The 20,894-nt window shown below is 38.5% G+C and overlaps 1 protein-coding gene across 3 annotated transcripts; it reads left to right on the forward strand.

Annotated features, from left to right (window-relative positions):
- The first annotated feature begins 5 nt into the window (after positions 1–5).
- Positions 6–20,024, forward strand: MSL3 (MSL complex subunit 3). 3 transcript variants are annotated; one of them, XM_064646604.1, is made up of 13 exons: positions 6–725; positions 2,728–2,810; positions 3,390–3,485; positions 4,051–4,151; positions 4,865–4,956; positions 5,804–5,926; positions 6,387–6,547; positions 8,420–8,578; positions 8,846–9,108; positions 9,496–9,605; positions 9,791–9,890; positions 10,323–10,407; positions 19,094–20,024. In XM_064646604.1, exons 1-13 carry the CDS (start codon positions 21–23, stop codon positions 19,191–19,193), a joined length of 2,178 nt encoding a protein of 725 aa, XP_064502674.1. In that variant the 5' UTR covers positions 6–20; the 3' UTR covers positions 19,194–20,024. The 3 variants fall into 3 exon arrangements, 2 of the variants coding, with proteins under 2 accessions (XP_064502674.1, XP_064502675.1); XM_064646605.1 differs by lacking the exon at positions 6–725 and adding an exon at positions 1,416–1,548; XR_010428545.1 differs by lacking the exons at positions 10,323–10,407; positions 19,094–20,024 and having other exon boundaries at positions 8,846–9,146.
- The last annotated feature ends 870 nt before the right edge of the window (positions 20,025–20,894 follow it).

A 20,894-nucleotide genomic window follows, 5' to 3' on the forward strand; every position in this document is an offset into this window, starting at 1 on the left:
TGAAGAACAATGAAGGAACAATGGAGAGGAAAACAAACCTTTCAGGAGCTTACAATATATGCATAGCCCACTTGGGAGTTAGGGGCTGTTCTTTGCTGAGCAGAGAACACGGGAAACAGGGTAAGGACTGGGAACGTCTGGTGAGGGGCAGCAGCAGCAGAGAGGACAGCCGTTCTCCTCGGGGTGCATCCGGCCCCGCAGGCGGGCACAGGCCTAGCGCAAGGCCCTGCCCGGGAGCACTGGGGCTCCGCCAGCACGGCCGGCAAAACCGCGCCCGAGCGTTCTCGCCTCCCCCTGCTCGGGCTCTCCCGGCCCAGGGCAGGCGGCCGCCCTCTCGCTCGGAGGGACCCGTCCCCCGGCCGCCGCCCCTCCCTCGCCCGGTCCCAGCCGCCCGTGCCGCGCACCTCGCGGAACCAGCGGGGTGGGCACGGGTGGGGAGCTCATCCCTGCCGTGGCCGGGGCCGAGCACCACTCCACCGAGGAGAGCTAGGGTAACAGCGCACAGCACCTCGACTTGCTCTGCCCCGCCCGCCCCTGCCGGAGGAGCCGGGGGCGGGGCCGCGCCGGCCGCCGCACCTCCCCGCGGGAGCGGGCGGGGCTCTTCTCCTTTGCGCCATGATGAACAAATGACCTCGCGGGGAATGAAATTTAAGTTCCACCGGGGAGAGAGAGTTCTCTGCTTCGAGCCCGACCCCACCAAAGCCAAAGTGCTCTATGATGCCAAGGTGACCGGCCGCGCGTGCCCCTGTCCCCCCTCCGGCCCGTCCCCCTCGTCCCCGGGCGCGCGGGGCGGGGCCGGCGCGCGGCCCGCCTGCTCCCGTTACCGCTCCCGCTCTCCCGTTACCGCTCCCGCCGGGCGCTGCGCGCGCTCCCGGGCGGGAGGCGGCGCGGGAGGGAAAGGGCTGAGGGCCCGACCGGGGATTCGGAGGCGGCTCCGCCAGCAGCAGCACTTGTTGCGGGAAACGGGCGCTGGCCCGGGGAGGGGGGAGAAGGCGGAGAGGTCGCGGGGCGGGGGCCGCCCGCCAGCACGGGGCAGGGAGGCGAAGCGAGGCGGTGCCAGCCCCACCGGGCCTCTCCCCTCGTCATCGCTCCCTGCGGGCGGCTCAGGCCCGTCCCCTGACGAGACTCAGCTCTGTCCCTCCGCACACGGAGCCCCGGGGGCGAGGGGAGCGCGTAGCAGCCGTGTAGGAGCGTCTGGGCCTTTCCCAGAGCGCTGGGGAGCAGAGGCGGGTGACAGGCGATGGGGCCCGGGCCCTCGGGGCCTGGCTGTCGCGACAGGTAGAGCGGAGCCGCCCAGGATTTCTGGGAGTGTCGGAAGCGCTTCCCGCCTTCTGTTCTCTGCTGAACACCTGCAAAGTAATTCTGAAATCTGGTTTTCATCCCCGCAGTTGCGTAGCGTAGATAGATTTATTTATTCCCCCTCACGCTTTCCCACGCTTGCTGCCCTTCTGCCTTTCAGAAGGGTTTAAGTGGTACCGCTGGTGCAGAGAGTACACGGAAATAGGATAGCAAGCGGTGCGCGGTGGATCCTAAATGTTGGAGTAGGAGGTGACTGATTCAGTAAAGCCTGACCTTAAGAGTAGTAATAGTAATTACAGAGCTTTATGTAAATACAGGATTATTTTGCAGTCCTAAATCATCTCTGCCCAACTTGCAAACAGAGGGGTTTTGTTTTGTTTTGTTTTGTTTTGTTTTGTTTTTTGTTTGGTTGTTTTTTTGTTTGGTTGTTTTGTTTGTTACAGAAAGGGATGAAAAGGAAAGTATTGCAACTGAATTCTTGACCAAATCAGTAGTTTTTGCTGGAAGTTTGCTAATTGTGTAGGTCTGTGTTTCTCAAACACTTTTGATTAGGAACACCACCATCCTGTAATATTTTGGGCTGCCCTTTTGTTTGTACACATATTCTCATGTTCTGACAACCCCAACAGCTTTAGTTGCTATCCACAGGGGTATCCTGAGTGCAAAACTGTGTAGTGCCTTTTCTTCCTCACTTGCAAATACCCTAAATAGCATTACTGTCCTTGAATCCATCAATAGTTCTTAAACTCTGGACTCCCAAATTAAACATTGCACATGTTTTTAAATAAAAACATCACTGTAGCCTAACTGCTGATACATGATCTACTGAGAGCTACTCAAGTGCAGGCTGCACGATTCCTTTGTTATTACTGTTACCAATGCTTTTCTTAATGATCCACTAGATCCATCTTTTCCTTCTGAGGTGCAGGCTCTTTCAGACTGGCCCATGCATGAAAGAGAAAGAAAACAAAGGCTCAGATATTCACAAAGCATTTTAATGTTTTGTGGCTGAGATTCTGTGGTATTCAACAGGGCAGCATTTCTGGGGTTTATATATAGAGAAGTGTTTTCTCCTGCTTTGTGGGCTTGAGACAGCGCACAGGAGAAGACATTGATGGCCCAAATCTGCATATCCATATTGTGCTACTGCATTGTTTGACATCACTCTTTGTCTGTCTTGAAAGCATGGGATATTTGAGGATAGGACAAAGATGGTGAACAGCCTCCAGTGTTAAAAGTACTCAACAAGAAAGCTAGTTTTTCTGACCGTTTAGTATAATCCATATCTTCTGCTCATGTCAGTGTTAACTGGCAAAATAATAAGTCCGTTTAATTTAATTTTCTTTGTTTGTGTATAAACTCTCTAAATACTGGAAGGGTTACTTTCTCTCACGCTTTTTAATACATACTATTCAACGTTTGTTTCAGATTGTTGATATTGTTGTTGGGAAAGATGAGAAAGGCAGAAAGATTCCAGAATATCTGATCCATTTTAACGGTTGGAACAGAAGGTAAGAACCTTTATGTCTTGTTTCAGTTCTCCCATTTCGTCTATTTTATTCTGCAAAGACAGGCATTGCACTGAATATCAAAGGACTGCTGTTGTCAGGAGTATTTTTGGTTTTGTAAATGCCTTTAGTATACTTGCTCATGTTGACACATTGATCTGTATCCATAAATTTCAGTGAATCAGTTTGATAGCCGTGAGTTTAAACTTCATGGGATATCTGTCTGCGATATATACTTGTGGATCCTAGGTTTCCATTAATAAAAGTTTATGCTTTGTTAAATCTAGACCTGGATTGTTTGGTTATCAAGGCCAATACATGAGTGCAGCGTCTGACTGTGATCGATAGCATGTGTTGGTGTTACAAACGCTCTTGCATGTGAAGTCAAAGCTCGAGAGGTTTTAGACAACAACGAGAGCTGAAGCCACATAAATGCAGAAGAACGCAAACCTTGTGATACAGATGTTGCTTCTTAATGACATTAAAAGAGTGCTTCGTAGATTTAATGTATATTAATTCATTAGTAATCATGAATAGCATATGTTCATAGTCATTGTTAATTTTCTTTCTACTTATCCTTAGCTGGGATAGATGGGCAGCTGAAGATCATGTTCTTCGTGATACAGACGAAAACCGCAGATTACAGCGTAAATTGGCTCGGAAGGCTGTGGCTCGCATGTAAGAAATCCTTTTGGCCTCAAAATAAATGAGAGAATAATTTTCAAAATCAAACAGATACAAGTCTACAAGTGAGCTTGGCCTTAGCTCATGCTGTAGATGGTAGATATGTACTCAGTACAGTCAGTGCATTGTAGAGAGCTACTCTTCTCATACTGAAGTAGATATCTATGTATTGTTCTTAAGCACCACTCTAAAAGACTAACACTTAATAACTACGTTATTCTTAACTATTGTGCAAAATGCTTGTATATTGGATCTACATCTTCCCAAAGAAATGTACTTGCAAAATAACTTGGGAAAACTTAAAGTGTTTTTCAACCAAAAGCAATAATCTAATATTGGTTGGCCAGGGCTTGAGGATCTGCTTGAGAACAGGAATATGAGCTACTGTGCAGATATTAAGGTGTCCACTCTCAAATAAGCATTGCCCAAATTATTTCAGCATTAATTAATGAAAATAACTGAAACATATGTTTCCTGTGCATTTGCATGTAGTTGAATTAGCTAGGGTAAACACTGAAATTTGGCTAATATTTAATTTGAACAATTTTATGTTCTGTAGGAGAAGAAAGGGAAGAAAGAAGAGACGTTGCAGGTTGCCTGGTGTTGACTCTGTGTTAAAAAGCCTTCCTGCTGAAGAAAATGATGAGAGCAGTGAAAACTGTGAGCTTATTTTCATCCTTTGGTAACTGGTGGGATGCCTTTAACTTCTTGACCTGGGGAGCAGTCCATGCTGTAACTTGCTATCAGGATGATGTAAGAGTATCATGGTCCTATCTGAAATACACAGAGGCAGTTATATGAAGAAGGAGGCAGTAAGATTATTTTTTCCCTAGTCTACCTGACACAAAGGTCTGTTTCTTGTCAGCTGACTGACTGATTTTCACTTTCAAGACAGATCTTTAATTTCCTGCAATTTTCTTTGTAACTAGAAAGCTAGCAGGAACACTGGCTGGCACTTAACTGATGTTCTGGAAACTGTCACTGCACAGATCCAGACCTTTTGATTGAATGATTAATGTGTTAATTCCCTGTTCAGAATTAAAGACCAATGAAAATTGAGAAGATCCCTGCATGTTCAGCAATGTAGGGAGCTTTTAAAAGTGAGTGTTTTTAGAGAGGATGCAAGAATACTTCCTATAAATTCATCTTACATATTTAAGATGTTTATAGCGTGCTGTAAATAATACTTGTGTGTTTAATGAGGATGAATAATTCTAATTGAATTAAGTAGAACAAGCTAGTTGTGGTTTTTTGGTGGCTTGGTGTTTTGTTCTTTTTTTTTTTTTTTTTTTGCATTGGGGCCTGAAACTGTTTGGTCATAACCTCTGCAATGTAATAACGTGAGATAATTATGTGAAATCTCTTTTATGCAGCTATAAGTAGTTCTTCTTCTGATGACAGTGATGAAGGAACAGATGAAGAAATAAAAAGTGAAGAAAGTGACATAGACGAGAGGACAGAAATGGTATATTCATGAGCTCCCTAAGTTAATAGAATTTAAAAATCTGTACTTGAAAATCTGGAAAAATTGAATTAGGTGAAATGTAGACCACAGGTGGTAATTTAGTTGGAATTAAAACCATAATTTTCTTACTCCTGGTCTCTACTGTTGTTGAGATTTCAAAAATTATACAGTATGTCATATTCTTGTAGAGTTATTTGATATTAATCTAAAAACACAAATTTGTTTCTTTTCCCCTCTTCCTACACATAAGGCTTACGTGGAGAAAATGTAGGAGACTAGATTTTCCAGTTTTGTGGGTGCTGTAAAAATTTACTGATCTGTGCAGGTTGGACAGTTCCTAATAGCAGCAGGTTCCTTGTGTGTTTTACTGTGACATAGACATGTCAACCCTGGTCTTAAATTAAGATGTAGAGGACTGACTTCAAGAAAAAACATTTATTTTTCTACAGTTGTTCTGAAGGTGTGTGGAATCAAAGTAGTACAGGGAGGGTGATCTGAAGCAGCAAAACCTAACAGATTTCTGGTTTGGTTTGGTTTTGGGGTTTTTGGTGGGGGTTTTTTGTGTTGTTTTTTTGTTTGTTTGTTTGTTAAATACTTAAGAGAATGCTAAATTTAAAAAAAAAAAAAGTTTTAAGAAATGAATTTGCAGATGCTTTCAAAACCAGTATTGTTAAATAGCTTACAGTAAGACTATTATCCACTTAAATATTTATTCCATAAATAATACAATTTTATTTTTGTCTGAGAAAAATGGATTGTTATATTGCATCCTGACTGCTGAAGTTCTTTTTTCACTAATATTCATGAGGACAAATAATATATTGTTTCTTGCACTGATCTGTTGTAGAAAGAAGAACAGGACACTCATACAAAAAGGGACATGGAAGAAAGAGCAATAAGCATAGAAATTCCTGAAGTCTTGAAAAAGAAGCTTGAGGAAGACTGTTATTATATTAACAGAAGAAAAAGGGTATGAAATAAAAGTTGTGAAATGAATGTTCATGGGAGGGTGAGGAAGATATCAAAAGTAGTTTTTGTGTACAAGTTCTGTTTTTTTTAATTTCGTGGTAAAGGTGAGCTTAGACAGTATAAGGAAGAATACCAATAATGTAGCAGACTTCTCTATAGTTAAAACAATGACTTGTCATATTTAAGTGTAGTGTTTCAGTACCCAACTGTATTTTAGAATGCAGATAGGTTTTAAAGCTAGAAATGCAGCAAGCTTGTTAACCTGACCATGTTTTTTGTTGCTCCAGATGTTTATAAAGCATTGATCAAAATTGCAGTTTAAGGGTTGAAATTAATCAGTCCTGAAATAGCTTCATTCACTAGACATTTACTGAATTAGTTGGTACATTACAAGCTCCTGTTTTAATTTGGTATGCTTACTAACTGTTTTTATAAGACATTAATTTATTGTTTCTTTTTAGCTAGTGAAGCTTCCTTGTCAGACAAATATAATAACCATCCTGGAGTCATATGTGAAACATTTTGCTATTAATGCCGCTTTCTCAGCCAATGAAAGGTCTCGGCACCATCAAATGACTCCACATGCTAATATGAATCTTCATTATGTGCCACCAGAGAAGAAGTAAGTAACATTTAGTCCAGTGCTATTGTCACAGGAAGAATGACCTTGCGTTCTGCTTTATGGCTGTTCACTTCTGTGAGCTTATACCATGATTTATGTCTGTTTATAAGGCTTAAGGTATTTGACAGATACCTGTAGTACAGTAACACTGACTGTTTATCAGTGAGAGTCCCTATATTCTGAAAAGTCATTATGCAAAAGTATCAATATCCTGTTTTAGCATGTGAGTTTTTGTAAATATCATGACTCGTTTGGAAGAATGTGTTGCTGTTGTCAATGTGAAAAATTTCATATCTGATACGAGAATGTCCTGCTTAAATAAAACTGAATGGGTTCAAGTTTTATAAAGGATGAAGAATTAATACAAACACTTCAAAAGAACTCCAAGTGCCGGTTGGGTTTTTTTTTTCAGTTGACATATGATCTTAAATCCTAGAGTCAATATGTAGGGAAGCTGTGGGTAGTAACACCATTCCTGTTTGTTAAAATTAATTGTCTTACTTTCTGTTTTCTCAGCTGAGCTCTATATTCTTTTACCATACTACAAACAAATTAACCTTCCATGTTTGCAGTGTGGTATTTTTTGTTTGGTTGGTTTTTTCTCTCATGTTAAAGATTCTTGGTGTTAGATGAGGCTGCTTCTTTATGTAAGTCTACAGTCTTGTATTTTATCTAAGAGTGGTCTTGACTTGTGTTACAATGTTCTATTTCAGTGGTGTGTAATTACACTATTCCTTGAAATACTTCGGTCTATATGAGTGTCTAGGTTTATGTTGATGTCATTCATTCTTTGACAGATTAATACTTTTCCTTTGTAGTATAATCTCCCAAACAAAAAGTTAGAAGAAATATCAGAAATATGAACAGAAGGTTGTACACACATAATAATTTTTAAAGGTGTGTGTTTAAGGAACTTCTCCAAATGTGTATAGTTTTAGTGATCCATTAAGTAGGAGAGGTTCAGCTGATGGTTTTATTATGTTACCCTTACTGCTCTAACAATGAAGGTTATTGACCTTATTGGATCTAGTATAATTTCTGCACATGATGGTCCCCCAACCCAATTTAACTGTAGTTTTTAAAAAAAACAAAGGCAGTAGTTTTAGCAGCTGATGTGAAATGGTAATAGGTTTGGAATTTCTAACATGGGTCATTTTGGCAGAATCAAATTTCTATCACCCTACACATATATGCACTTGAAACATGAGAGTGGAATACCTTCATAGAGGTGAGAGGCGTTGCAGCTGGGCTGCACTTGGTGTTCTTTGTTCTGCTGTAACAGCACCACCTAACATTGTGAGTCTTTTGCACAAGCCGAAAACTGAAGTTCCTAGTAGCCTCTAAATGTAGTGTTTGATTACTGGAGCAGACCATTGGAGGCTGATGTCCAATGGAAATTTATCTGGTTTTGTTGGTTCACTGGATATCTCTTAAGCACAGCCTTAACTGCATCTTAGCAGCTATAGATCAAATTCTTCATATTCCTTTCAGACAGAGATTCAGTCTGTTGAGTACTTCCTTTTTCTGTGCCTCTGTTTTCAGCCTAGTAAACTTGGAAAAACAAAATAATGCTACATGAAAAACATCTGACTAACTTTGTTTACTCAACAGTAGATTTCATTAATCCAGTAATACAACAGAAAAATTGTGTAGTTTTTTTGAGGTTATGAAGCAGACTTTTTAAAAATTTGTAACTCTAAGTTAATGAGAACAATCACTGTCTTTTTAAGTATGCTTTTAATCACTTATTACTTAGTGATTAAATCAGCATATTGTAGTTATGATATTAATGGTCCATATTAAAGGGCAGTTTTGTACAACTATGCTGAAAATTTTTGACATGCAACTTTTCATATTCTTTTTCCCCTCTAGTGTTGAGTTATGCAAAGAGATGGTGGATGGGCTGAGAATAACCTTTGACTTCACACTTCCATTAATTTTGCTCTATCCTTATGAACAAGCTCAGTTTAAGAAGGTGACCTCATCAAAGTTCTTTCTTCCTATCAAAGAAAACTCAACAAATACTAACAGGTAGGTTGGATATAAGGAGTTTAATACTGCTCATCTCCTCAGTAAAATGTAGAAGAATGTCGTATTTGTGGGTTTTAACTTTTATTTGAAAACAAATATACTTCTGGAAAATAGTATTTAATAGAAGGCCTCATCACTTTAATAGTTATTGGGAGGAGACTTTCTCATCTGGATAAGTGTTCAACAAGATGTGTGAAACTGGAAGAATGTCTTTTGTGGGGGGAGCCCTCATCTCATCAATTCTGTAAAGCTGCCTTAATTTCCTAGGAATCAGGAGGAACTTTCCCCAAGTCCTCCTCTACTGAATCCGCCCACGCCTCAGTCAACAGACAGCCAGCCCGCCACAGGGGAGCCGGCCACGCCCAAAAGGCGGAAAGCTGAGCCTGAAATCCTGCAGTCGCTGAGACGTTCCACTCGCCACAGCTCCAACTGCGACAGGCTATCGGAAAGCAGCGCTTCCCCACAGCCTAAGAGACGTCATCTCGAGACCCCGGCTTCTATGCCTAAGCTCTTCTTGCACCTGGAAAAAAGTAGCTTTTGCTCTTCAAATTGTTGGTCTAAACAAAGTGTAAAGTTCTGTTCTTTTTTTAATGCTGTGTGGACTGTGAGTTGCGTGATTGAAGTGGGAATTCCTTACTTTTTGTGTCAATTATTTATCTCTGAGGCATTATTACCAAAGAGAGGAATATAACACAATATTCTCAGTACTCTGATACTGTATTTTTCCACAGTATTTATTCAATGAACTGCATTTCTGAAAGCCTATTTTAGGATACCTTTTATTGAATTTCAGTGTTTAAGACTTCAAACATTTTAGCAGCAGACCTTAGTTGAGTTTAATGGCTTATAGTTTCACAAAACAAGCAGTAAAATTTATTTCTGATTTCATTTGTTTTGTTTTTTCTTTCTTTTTGAAGAAACCCCTGTCCATAGTGGGTCGTCTTCACCAATAACTTTGACTCCTAGCAAAGAAGGGAGCACAGTTTTTACTGGCTTTGAAGGTAGAAGAAACAATGAACTGAATGAGGTAACAGATTTTAATGTTACTACCCTAGATTCCATAATTAAGGGTTTTGTGGACCTCAGAGTAGGGCTATGCAAAAAAAGATTTTGTTGGTATTACTTATCTTTGCATTTGAAGTTCTGTACAGACTAAATTATTTATGATGCTATAAAGATTTAATAACCAATGTCTTCACGTTTCATGTTTAGGTTTTGTCCTGGAAATTGATGCCAGAAAATTATCCACCAAGTGATCAACCGCCACCTCCTTCATATATCTATGGATCTCAGCATTTGCTGCGGATGTTTGGTAAACTGATGAAAAACTCTGCTCAATCGAAGTTGCTTTATTTTTTTTTCTGTTGCTTATACCTTTGTGACTTTTCTGTTTGCTTTATCACATTAAATTTTATTCTTGGCTAAATGTACATTTTAATCTATTTAGAACTCCTAGGCTATTCATAGATTTGGTTATCTTTTACTGGCTCTGTAAGCCTTCATTTAAGAAAAGCAAAGCAGTGTTACTTCCAGTACACTATCAAACATCATTAAACCAAGCAGCATTCGCTTTCTCAGCATGTTCCTATTTAGTAAGGCTTTGAAAGATCAATGAGTAGCTTGCAAGGAAAAGTGGGGTCTGTGGGGAGAAGAAATTTTTATATTCTTTTCTTTATACTGGATAAAAGTAATTAAAAGTTGCTTTTACAAGAACAGGTGTAAAAATTATTTCTTTTATTTACAGTAAAGCTACCAGAAATATTGGGGAAGATGTGCTTTCCTGACAAAAACCTAAAGGCTTTAGTAAAACACTTCGAAATGTTTCTGAGGTAATGTGACACAATGTACCACAGCAATGTTTCCATTGTTACATAGATTGAAATGTCCTGGAATGACAAAGAGGGTTTAAAATAAGATGTTAATTTTCCATTACTACAAGAATATGATAAAATTAATATAAAATTTTTACAATAACAACTTGAGTTAAGATTAAGGTTTTTCTATTCTGTGACTCAAATTGAAGGGATCCTGAATTTCCTACTTAAAGTTTTGAAAAATACAATGACAGAGAACTGAAGTTGGAAAGTTTGTTACTATATATAGAATGACAAGTCTTGGTTAAGAACCATGTTTATGAAGAAATTCAAAGTCTACAGTGTTATTTTTTTGAGACCATAATCTTGAGAGTTTTGACTTTCGGTGACATAAGCAGGGGAAGAAAACTTGTGCTTTAAAACATGTTTTTAATTATGGTCGATTTTTTAAAAGAAATATCTGTCTGAATTGAGCTTTGAACAGCAAGGTTTCTCTGTGATGTAGTGCAGTGGTTTTTAGAGATACCCAAACGATCTGAACACACAAGCTCCACAGCTGGAGTCAGTAAGCTCATACCTGCACCATGATCAGCTTTATTTCTACCAGGTGCTGTAGTTAGTATCTGTGCATGACATTGAGGTGATAGATACCTAGTGTGGCACTGTGCTGTGCAGCATCAATACAGTGGAAAATAAAATCGCCAAGAAAGTTTTGTAAATGTTAAACATTTGGAACAAATGTTGAAATTGTAACTTAATTTTTGGTCAATGACTTTAGTAGCCACGTATGGAAAAGTAACATAACATTACTCTAGCATAAATAAAAGTCCTATTAGAGATCAGAGAGATGAAAGCTTAAATATGCTTTTACTTAAATTGTTTATCGAAAATAAGATGTCTCAAATGTCAGAGTTTCTACAATACAAAATTTTTCCCTGGAAGCATTTAGTTGTTAACTGTTGCATCTCTCTCTTTTGTCAGATCCTTGTTGGCATTCAAAGTACCCTAAAGTCAAACAGGACAAAAGTAGAGCTCATTGTTGGAAACCTGTTTTTGGAGTGAATATTTCTTAGGGAACTTAACTCACTATGGATCAGATCAGTTTTCATCAGACCTTTGCCTGTTCAGATTCTTCTGTGTTGACCACAGCAGGTCTCTGCTTTTTAGCATCCTTAATGCAGTGTTTTCATACCCATTCTATGGATGAGCTGTAGTGAAATAGAACAGAGGAAAGGAGAAACATGTCCCCTGCTCCCTATACAAGTAGGGAGGTGGCTAAACTGAGAGTTATGGTGGTAGTATCTGTGTCTGTCTTATTTTTCCATCTGACCATCTCACTGAAATGTGTATTCATCTCTAAATAGCAATAAATCATGTTGGCATTTTTAGGTGAGATAGAACTGTGCTTTTGAAGCAAATCTTTTGGTAGTTCCCATTTACCGGGCTTTGTGTTGGGATGTCGAGTGCTCAGAGTACACAAGCTGCATTCCTTGTAGAAAACACTTAAGTGTGCTTCAGTCCCCAAGTCTAGGCTACAACTAAACCAAAATGGCCCCTCAAGGCAAGCATATCTGCTACAGCAAAATATTTGAAGGCTCTTAGTTTTTTTAAGTGCTTTCTTTTTTGACAGTGCCAAAAAAGCTTCCAAGTTACAGTTACTTCTGTAGGCAGCATTTGGTCTTTGGTAGCTTTGTTATAAATACTCTTCTTAGTCTAGTTTCCTTATCAGTTATGTTGTGCAGTCAAATAGGTAGCACAGAAACCATGCAGATTATTAGATTTTTTTTTTTCCTCAACACATATTCATGGTACTTTAACATGTCTTTCATTTGGGTATGTATTTCTTTGTCCCATGTGTCATTGAAAGTGGTCAAACAATTACATTTCTAGGAACTTGTTTATGCTTGATTTTTATCACAGAAATAATTCTGCATTATCTAATTACAAGAGAAAAGTTGAGGTGACATCTTGTGCTAGTTCTTCAATTTTCGGATTCTGTCTTTTCCTTTTTGGGAATGAATTAATGGATGTTTATTATAAATACTTTATATCAGTTCTATTCTGGCTTACTTTTCAAAGGGTAAGATCTGTACACATTAGATGATAGCAACCAGTTTACTTGTGGACCACTTAATTTTTTCTAGTGAATTGCTCTTGAGTGACAAGCTGAAGTACTCTCCATTTCTTTATTTTTCTAATAGCAGACAAAGGATTGATGTGTCTGTTTGCATTAATAAAACTGCTTCTGAATCTTCTTTGAAGTCTTGGTAGAGTAGTCCAAGCATAAGCAGTTTATATATTTTTAAATAAAACTTCCATGTAGTAGACAACTGATTTATTTCTTGCATAGATACTGATTTAATTTTGAATTATAATTTTATGGCTAAAATTTACGGTTTCATTTAACATTTATACTATTAATGTCACATGGGCTGAGGAACTGAGACTTACTTAATACTTTGTCTGGAAGCTTGTTTTATTGAGTTTACGTAGTACTTGATAGATGCATTAAATTTTCTTTGAAATGCTACATGGATAATATTTTCCAGTCATGCCCTCAGACTGCTGCGAGACAAGATTGTTCTCAGTTTCCCAGACAACCTATATTTTTGAGGAATTTATGAAATGCATCTTTTTGACTTTCTTGTTAAGTAGAAGCTGTACCCTTTGTGCTTAGTGCAGCTTTCTACACATGTGCAAAATGAAAATTTCTTCATGGAGAACATGAAAGTTGATTTCTCAAGTATAGAATTTGCAGATGTAAAGGAAATCAGTTTCTCAAATTAAATACAAAACTCTGAGTCTTAAATTATTTAGTTTGGAAATAATTCATAATACTTGCAGTCTGAAATAGACTTTATTGACAGTCACCAGGTGGTTTCACCAAATTTCACTTACAGTTTGAGTTTAGTCTTGAGGAGCAAGCAGTGGAAGCTCACAGAATAACTGGTGCTCGCTTACTGGTATTCCAATAGTGAAGGACTCCTGATTAAATCTTCCTGCCTGTTAATAGTTTTTGAGTAGAGAAGGTATTATCTTTTAACTAGTTCCATTATTTCAGCTATTTTTAAAATAAAATGCTGTATGAGCTGTATTTTATGATTTCTCTTTACTGTGAGGTGCTTAGCATGGCTCCAGAGGCTGCTTCAGTGATGAGAAATGATAGGCAAGAAGGTGCCAGTTTCTGGTTTGCTGTTCCCATTGATTTGAACACAGCCTTGACTTGGAAAACTGTTTTGGAATCAGAGAAGTCACTTCTCAGGACTGTTGTCCAACAGGAGCTACTTAAAAATTAGGAGACATCAGACACAGCATGTCTGTTTTTACAATAGCAAGACCCATCTTCACCGAGATAATTTCAGGATTGTATTGTAGGAAAAAAGGCAAAGCTAAGTGTACAGCACTTCAGGAAGACAGGTATTTTGACTTTCATGAAATGCAAAAGAATAAGTGATGAAATATTTCTAAAATATTGCCTCTAATACATATTTTTCAGATGAGGCCAACATGTATTCTTTCGCATTATGGAGAACTAATTTCTTAATAGTCTCTAGTTTTGCAATTTGTCCTGAGTTTTGAAATACTCCCAGGTATTTGAAACTCAATATTTCCTGTAAGCTTAGATCTCTTTTCTTTTTCCCCGATGCTTTACAATCTGCTCGTATCTATTGTGCCACTCTGCTCCATGGGTAGAAAAGTATTTTGATACTGTTGAGCACTTTCTGAGAGGGAAACCAAATGAGACTGTGACCAAATTAGAGAACTGTAATAATAAAATGTATGTATAGAAAGATGACAAGTTGTTTCAAGTAACCTTAAGAAACAGAACTCTGGTTTTGACAGGACATTTTGAGTGTAGTAATTGTATATGTGCAGTGGTGAATTATCACCACTAGTCTGTGCTAATGTACAATTAATGAGAGGTTATTAGTGTCTGAGAATGAAAAAATGAAGCACTGCTCATGGTGAATAGAAGAGAAAACATCTTTAGTTAGGTCAAGTTTCTTTGTGACAGAATTCCTGCTCATTGTGATTCATTGTGGCTTAATAAAGTTGCAAGATGATAACTAACTAAAAATCACATTCTGATAGATCATAAAGAATGCAATTATGCCAGTGTTTGTTATATTGATTATTAATTGATCCATATTATTGAACATATTAGGGTTTTTTTGGCCTCTCAGTTTTTGGGATCAACCAGTTACTTGGCAAAAAGTATCTGTGCAACATAGCAGTTATGATATACTAGAGAACTTTATGAAATTGGAGCTTACATTTGAGAAAATCAAGTTTTCGAGTATAAATTGAGGTGTGGGTTTAGAGGGCGCAGACATATAAAGGAATATTCTTTTAAAAGTTTTGAAACACTTTGAAGTAATTCTGTTTGCACAGTGCCTTATTTCAGGGCATTACTATCATTTATTTGGGCTTTGCTGTATTCATTGAATGGGTAGAAAAGTAATTGCCATTTTAGGTCCTCTCAAACTTTTGGCCACTTTAGGTCCTCTCAACCTTGATGTTGAATGCTTTTTAGTCAGTGAGTACCTGGTATCATACAGGTTCTTATTTTCAGAGGGCTTTTGTTTGCTTGGTCTGCAGAGTATGCTCATCTGTGCTTATTGTTCTTGACTAAAGAACAATAAGCTTTGATTGCTTTACCAAAAATACTTGCTGAAACTCACCATGTGGTTTGCTTCTCTTCCTTCTGCTTATCAAATCATGAGTGTTTGGGTACTCGAATGAGCATATTGCTGGTCAATGGCTGAGGTTTGGATCACACATCTAAATTGAGAGGTTGCCCAAAATACTTTAAATGTGCTACAGTAGCTTTTTAGAACGCAGCTCTACGGATCTGTGCTGGCCTTACCACAAGTGAGTCTTCATCCTCAAGACAAACCAAGGACTCCCGTATTGAGCTCTTGTAGGGCTGTTTTCCCAAAAGTGGTACTAGAAGTTACCACTTTTAATGATCACTCAGCCTGATTACTGGAAATGCTGTGTTGACAGCTTGGCATCTTCAGAGTTCTCTGCCCTCTCCCTTAAAAGACCAAGGGCAGTGGTGTTATGATGGAGTTTTTGTTGGGGATCTTTTGCTCTGAACAGCATTCCAGATGGAGATAGGCCTATAAACTGGGGAGATAACTCTTATTCTGCAAATGACGTTTCTTTTGATGAGGTGACTCATAGGGTTAGGATCCATAATGCTCTCTTAGCAAATTCCTTTTGATAGATCATTACAGTTGCCTTTCAAACAGCACCTCTCAGGCCACTGTTCTCTTGAAAGCATCTGCTTACCTTCTCAAACTCTGTAGCAGAAGTGTTTAAGATGTCACCTTCCTGGGAGCTTTTCCTTTGGACTCTGTGTTCTTATACCTTAATGGCTGAGGTTGTCTTTCTAAAAATTAAAGTTTTCCTTTCATTGTCATTTTCACACTTTTTGGACTATCCCTGAAGTTTATTCATGTGATAGTAGCTGATGTTGAGTAGAAATTTTTTTTCTTCATGCAGAGACTGTTCTGGTAATAAGTTGTGTTGACGCTGTCAAGACAAGGCCCTTTTTGTTAAAAGGTGACGCTGTTAAAGCTCATATTAATTCAGTGACTCGTGTTGATAAATGTTTCCGACATGTGTCAAGTGGCCTTCTAATGTGGATAGTGATAATTCTGTGCCTCTTTTGTTAGATCTGCCTGTATAACTCAAAGTCAGGTGGTAGTATATTTGTGAGGCTATTGCTTGGAGTCACCTGAGGTAAGCTTGCTTACAGACTCCCATGCTTGAAGATCAGAACACAGAAATTCTTCAAGCTAAGTTGCCCACATATCTGTTTCCCTCGTCTCCATCCCCTCTAGTCCTTTGAGAAGTATTGCCTCTAGCTGTGGTAGGGAGGGAAATAGCTGCATTGTACCATGTTACTCCTATGTTCTAAGCATGAGTGTAAAGCATGAGTTTTCTTTTTGAGGATGCTCATGATGAAAAATTGTGCAGTCTTGCATCAGTGTGGACTGTGCATCTCAGAACTTGATTACTCATAAGCAGTTTCATACATCAACCATGTAGATGTATGCATTTGAGCTCTATAAAAAGCATAAAAGTGAAAAAGGCGATAATGTAACAGGTGACTGAATTGATCAGCTTTGTGAGTTAAAAGTAATGAAACAGTTTCTGAGTAACTCAATAGCAATGTGCTTTCTGATCTATAGCTGAACATTGGTTCTGCCTGCTAAGTACAGCTCCCTCTGTCTCTAAATCTTGGCTCATGACTTAGAGGTACCATTGTAGTTGATCCTGGAGCTATTTTAGCTTGTCCAAGAGCAAAGCATTAGTGAAATATCCGCTAGCTAAGAGTCTTAGGAGACTCCTAATATTTCTGTGCCAGCGTTCTGCACTGTGATGTAGTTTGAATAGAAAACAGCTTCAGAAGGGCCCTGCTCTTTGTGTACAGATATACAAGGGATTGGGACAGAAGCTGACCATGTGTTTCTTTCGGCAGTTTTCTCCCACTTCTCTGCAGAAGTAATTTGTTTGCTAGCTCTGGGGTATTTTGTTTTTCACAACTGTTCCGTGGAGAACAGGGAGATGTACATTTGACTGCGTGCATTCTGCCTGCCTTTTTTTTTTTCTTGAGCTATAACTGTGGCACAGCATCTCAGTTAACATTTCTCATGTCTACCAGCTGTCACTTCAGTATGCACCAAACTGGCATGTATGACTGATCTTAAGCAAAAGTCAGGAAATTTGTAAGAGAAAATGAGCTTGTTTCCCATTACTTGCAGTTAGAATTCTTGGAACTGTCAGCTAACCAATGCCCCCTCTGAAGGTTCCTTTGTTTTAGTGTTCTTTTAAAACATGTTCCCTAGTATGATCCAGCTCTTAGTACTCTGTTTTACTGAATGTTATCCAAAGACACTAAGATTTTCATCAGCCCCTGTAATCAGTTGGAGTCATCAACTTGTGTTAATGAAGAATTATTAATTAAATACCACTTGTAGCTCATCTTAATCTTTTGTTTTCTAAGCATGTTAGGTGCAACTCTGTTACTACTTAGGCCTTACCACACTCAGTTCACACTAACCCCTTGTATTGCAGAAAATGATTGGTAGCTCAAGTCAGAGGTCATAGCAGTTGATGATTCAGGTATTTTATTAGCTTCTAAATTGCCCTTTTTTCAGTACTCTTGTAGTGGTTTGAAACATTTTAAGTCGGAAACCATTCTAGGCCCCCCTGTATACTCTTAATTAGAGAGCTCCTATGAAATAAGCGAGTATGGAGGAAGTTGACAACATGCAGTCTGAATTAATGATGACACGCTGAAGGATTGTATACAAGCTGAAAAAGCTTGTATTTCTCACTGCTTTTTCTAGACTTAGTGGGATATAATTAGTTATTCCTCCAGTTTAGCACTTGTTTGATACCCGTGTTTAAGTACAAGTGTGTGGGAAAAATCAACCTTTTTTCGCTTATCTGCAATTTTATGCTGTCACCATTTGATGTGAGCTCTGAGCAATTAATATACTCCTTATTAAATTTAAATTGGTTTATACAGAGAATCTTGCCAGTATTCTTTGATGCTTTTGCTCTGTTAAGATCAAAGAATTCAGGCAGTGTAGCAGTGAGTGAGGTTGGAGAAACACTGTTTTTTAGTTTGGACTTCCTGTGTCCAGAGTATTGGTTCTGCAAAACTGATATTTCTGGCTTCCAATAGTGAAGTCATCACCCTAGCCACTGTTTCTTGAGAAAATCCAGATCCTGCAAATGGCACTGTTTCCTGTCATTTATTTCTATTGCTTCCTCCTCTTAGCTCAGAGAACCTGTAGCTAACAGTTTGCCATGTTTATTGATGCTGATCTTTAATATCCAGGTATTTTTGAAGGTCTGTGGGGTTTTTTTCTGAAGCGCAGCTCGACTGTAGTCTTGAGTTTAAGAACTGTTTTACCCTTTGGCCCCCACTTATATACCCAGTGTCTTTGATTACAAAGGAAAGAGCAGAAAGCTTATAGTCATTTTATCTGTTTGTTACTAGTGTTAGTAGTAGCACTGTTTATTCTCATTTTCAGTCCTAAACAAGGAAACAGTTGTGTATTAGAAGAGCAGGAAGACATCATAAAATATTGGGTGCTTAGCTGTTTGAATAATACTTTAAGACCATCTTGCAGAAATAGGAAAATAAGGAACTGGATTTGCCAAGCATGTGTTTTGTCTTTGAGAACCATATTTAAATCAGATACTCCTGAAAGATGGAGACCCTAAATGCACAGGCACATGAAACATGAAATCATAGCTTTACTTACCTTAAAAGATACAGCTTGACTTAATGGTTCCTGGCCATTTGTATAAGATACTGACATGATAACTGAAAATACTGGTTTCGACACAAATGAAAATAGTATGCTGAGCAGGTAATTTACAGCAGTTGCAGAAAGATCTCTTTAACTTCTTTTTTCCTTCTGTGATAGTTCTTGAGATTCTTTTTCTGAGTGTAGCTTCAGCTTTTGAATTTTTTTTTAATTGATAGGGAAAGGCTGTTTCTCACTATGTAAAACTTGTAAAAAATAGGACAGGTCTTTTGTATGCCAAATTTCAAAGTGTAATAATTCTTAATTCCCAGGCTGTGGTTTTGCTGAGCTTAAAAATTAATTTGAAAATAACATTTCTCTTAAATGTTTCATGTTATGTTCCTTTTTTTGGTGTGCTTTCTTCTCAGGTTTTTAGCAGAATACCATGATGATTTCTTCCCAGAATCTGCTTATGTAGCTGCATGTGAAGCCTACTACAGTACTAAAAATCCTCGAGCAATCTACTGAAGTTATTAATAAGGATTAAATCCTACTATACATAGACCATGACAATGCTATTCTGCTACGTGGCTACAAGATGAAGATGAAAAAGGAATTAAAACAACTTCTAGAGTTGAAGAAATTGGAAAATATCTTTTGTGATGGTTGGATTACTTAGGAATGGAGAACTACTTTTCAGAAATGTGTGTAGACAGCATTGTGAGTCACTTAGAGGATTGGATATAAATCTGATTCCAGATGAATGAAGAAGCCTTGTTCTGACTTCTAATGCATAGGACTTCACAGGACTAATAAAGAGGAAAGGAGGCAAAAGCAGAGGCATTAGCAACAGGACATTTTCATGAAGATAGATCATCATGCTGTTTCATTTTAGCTCAGCCTCTCCTGCCTGAGAAATAAGACTTGACTACACATAAAGAGAACATCTCTTTACATAAAGAGAACATTTAACTGGTGTCTTACGAATTGTTTTCCTCACAAATTACACTTCATTTTGTGGAACCGTCGTGATAGAAAGGATTGCTTAATGTAAAGGTGGCTTTGCTATTTGGCTAGCATGGCATCTGCCTCAAGAATGACTTTGTTGCTTGAACAAAAGATGTGTTGCTTACTTTGCATTTTGCAAAGGTGAATATAGCCCTTTCATGGTAAGACTGCCAGAGTTCCAAGCAGACCATACATTGCTGGGAATTCAGCATTTACTTGGCAATAAATGATTTCCAGAGCCATTATGAAAGAACTGTTTTTCTACAACTAAGTGGAGAAGTCAATAAAGTCATCGCAGTTTAACTGGCAAACTTCTTTTCTTAATAAAGTTCACAGTGGCTGCTGTGTAAATGTGTGATTTTCACTGTCTAAAACATCTTGGTTTTGCTTAATTAGTATTTTTGAGGGTGCTAAGTGTGCGAATAATGAGAAGTGGGAGCACTGACAACATATGGAGAGAAGCCTTTTCTGTATCGTTGGGTGTTCTTCTGCAGACTTGAAGGATGTCTCTTTAGACAGTTTTAGACACTTTGGCTCTGGAAATAGCAATTCAGTGAGAACTGAGTTCCTAGAAATCTGACAACACATTCAGTAGAAATTAATTGAAACATAATTCTTGTCATCAAAACCTTATCCATGACTTAGAACGCTGGCCTTCAGAACACTCTGCTATGTCGAGATAGACACAGGTTTTAAAAGCACAGGGAGAAAATAGGACTCTGGCTTACAGACCACTGCATTAATCACTCTGTAATCCTTGGTTCAGAAAACTTCTATTAGAATGCTGTCTGTAAACGCAAAACTCAAGTTTCCTCACAGATTTGCAGAAACCAATAATATGGAGAAATCATCTTTCAAATGTAAAGGCAAGCTTAGTCTAAGGCCAAAGAAAACCTGAAATCTGCTGTTGACATGCATTGTTACTTTTCAGATTGCACTGCTGTGCTTTTGAAAATATACGAATTAGCTTAATTTTAGCAGTTAAGGTTCTTCTTTTTAGAGAAACTTCTATGAAGAGTCTTAAACTCAATGGTTATTAAACCAATGCTTGGCATGGACACATGCAGATTTGGTGATTGTTAATTCTAAAGATTACTGTTTAGCAGTACTATTTTTTAAATGCATTTCTGTTGTACCAAAAAGCCCCCACATTTGTAAGCTTTCCTCATTCTCAAGTGAGAAGTTTTGAATCTCTAGCAGAATCGATGTATACCAAAATCC

The sequence above is a fragment of the Pseudopipra pipra genome, chromosome 2 (assembly GCF_036250125.1).
Source record: "Pseudopipra pipra isolate bDixPip1 chromosome 2, bDixPip1.hap1, whole genome shotgun sequence".
Taxonomy (NCBI): Eukaryota; Metazoa; Chordata; class Aves; order Passeriformes; family Pipridae; genus Pseudopipra; species Pseudopipra pipra.

Bases quoted from the DNA above. Each gene is read 5' to 3' on its own strand.
- MSL3 (XM_064646604.1), top strand. From the start codon at position 21: ATGGAGAGGAAAACAAACCTTTCAGGAGCTTACAATATATGCATAGCC. The intron at 726-2,727 runs GTGACCGGCCGC...CGTTTGTTTCAG, and splicing joins AAGTGCTCTATGATGCCAAG to ATTGTTGATATTGTTGTTGG. The intron at 4,957-5,803 runs GTATATTCATGA...GATCTGTTGTAG, and splicing joins TAGACGAGAGGACAGAAATG to AAAGAAGAACAGGACACTCA.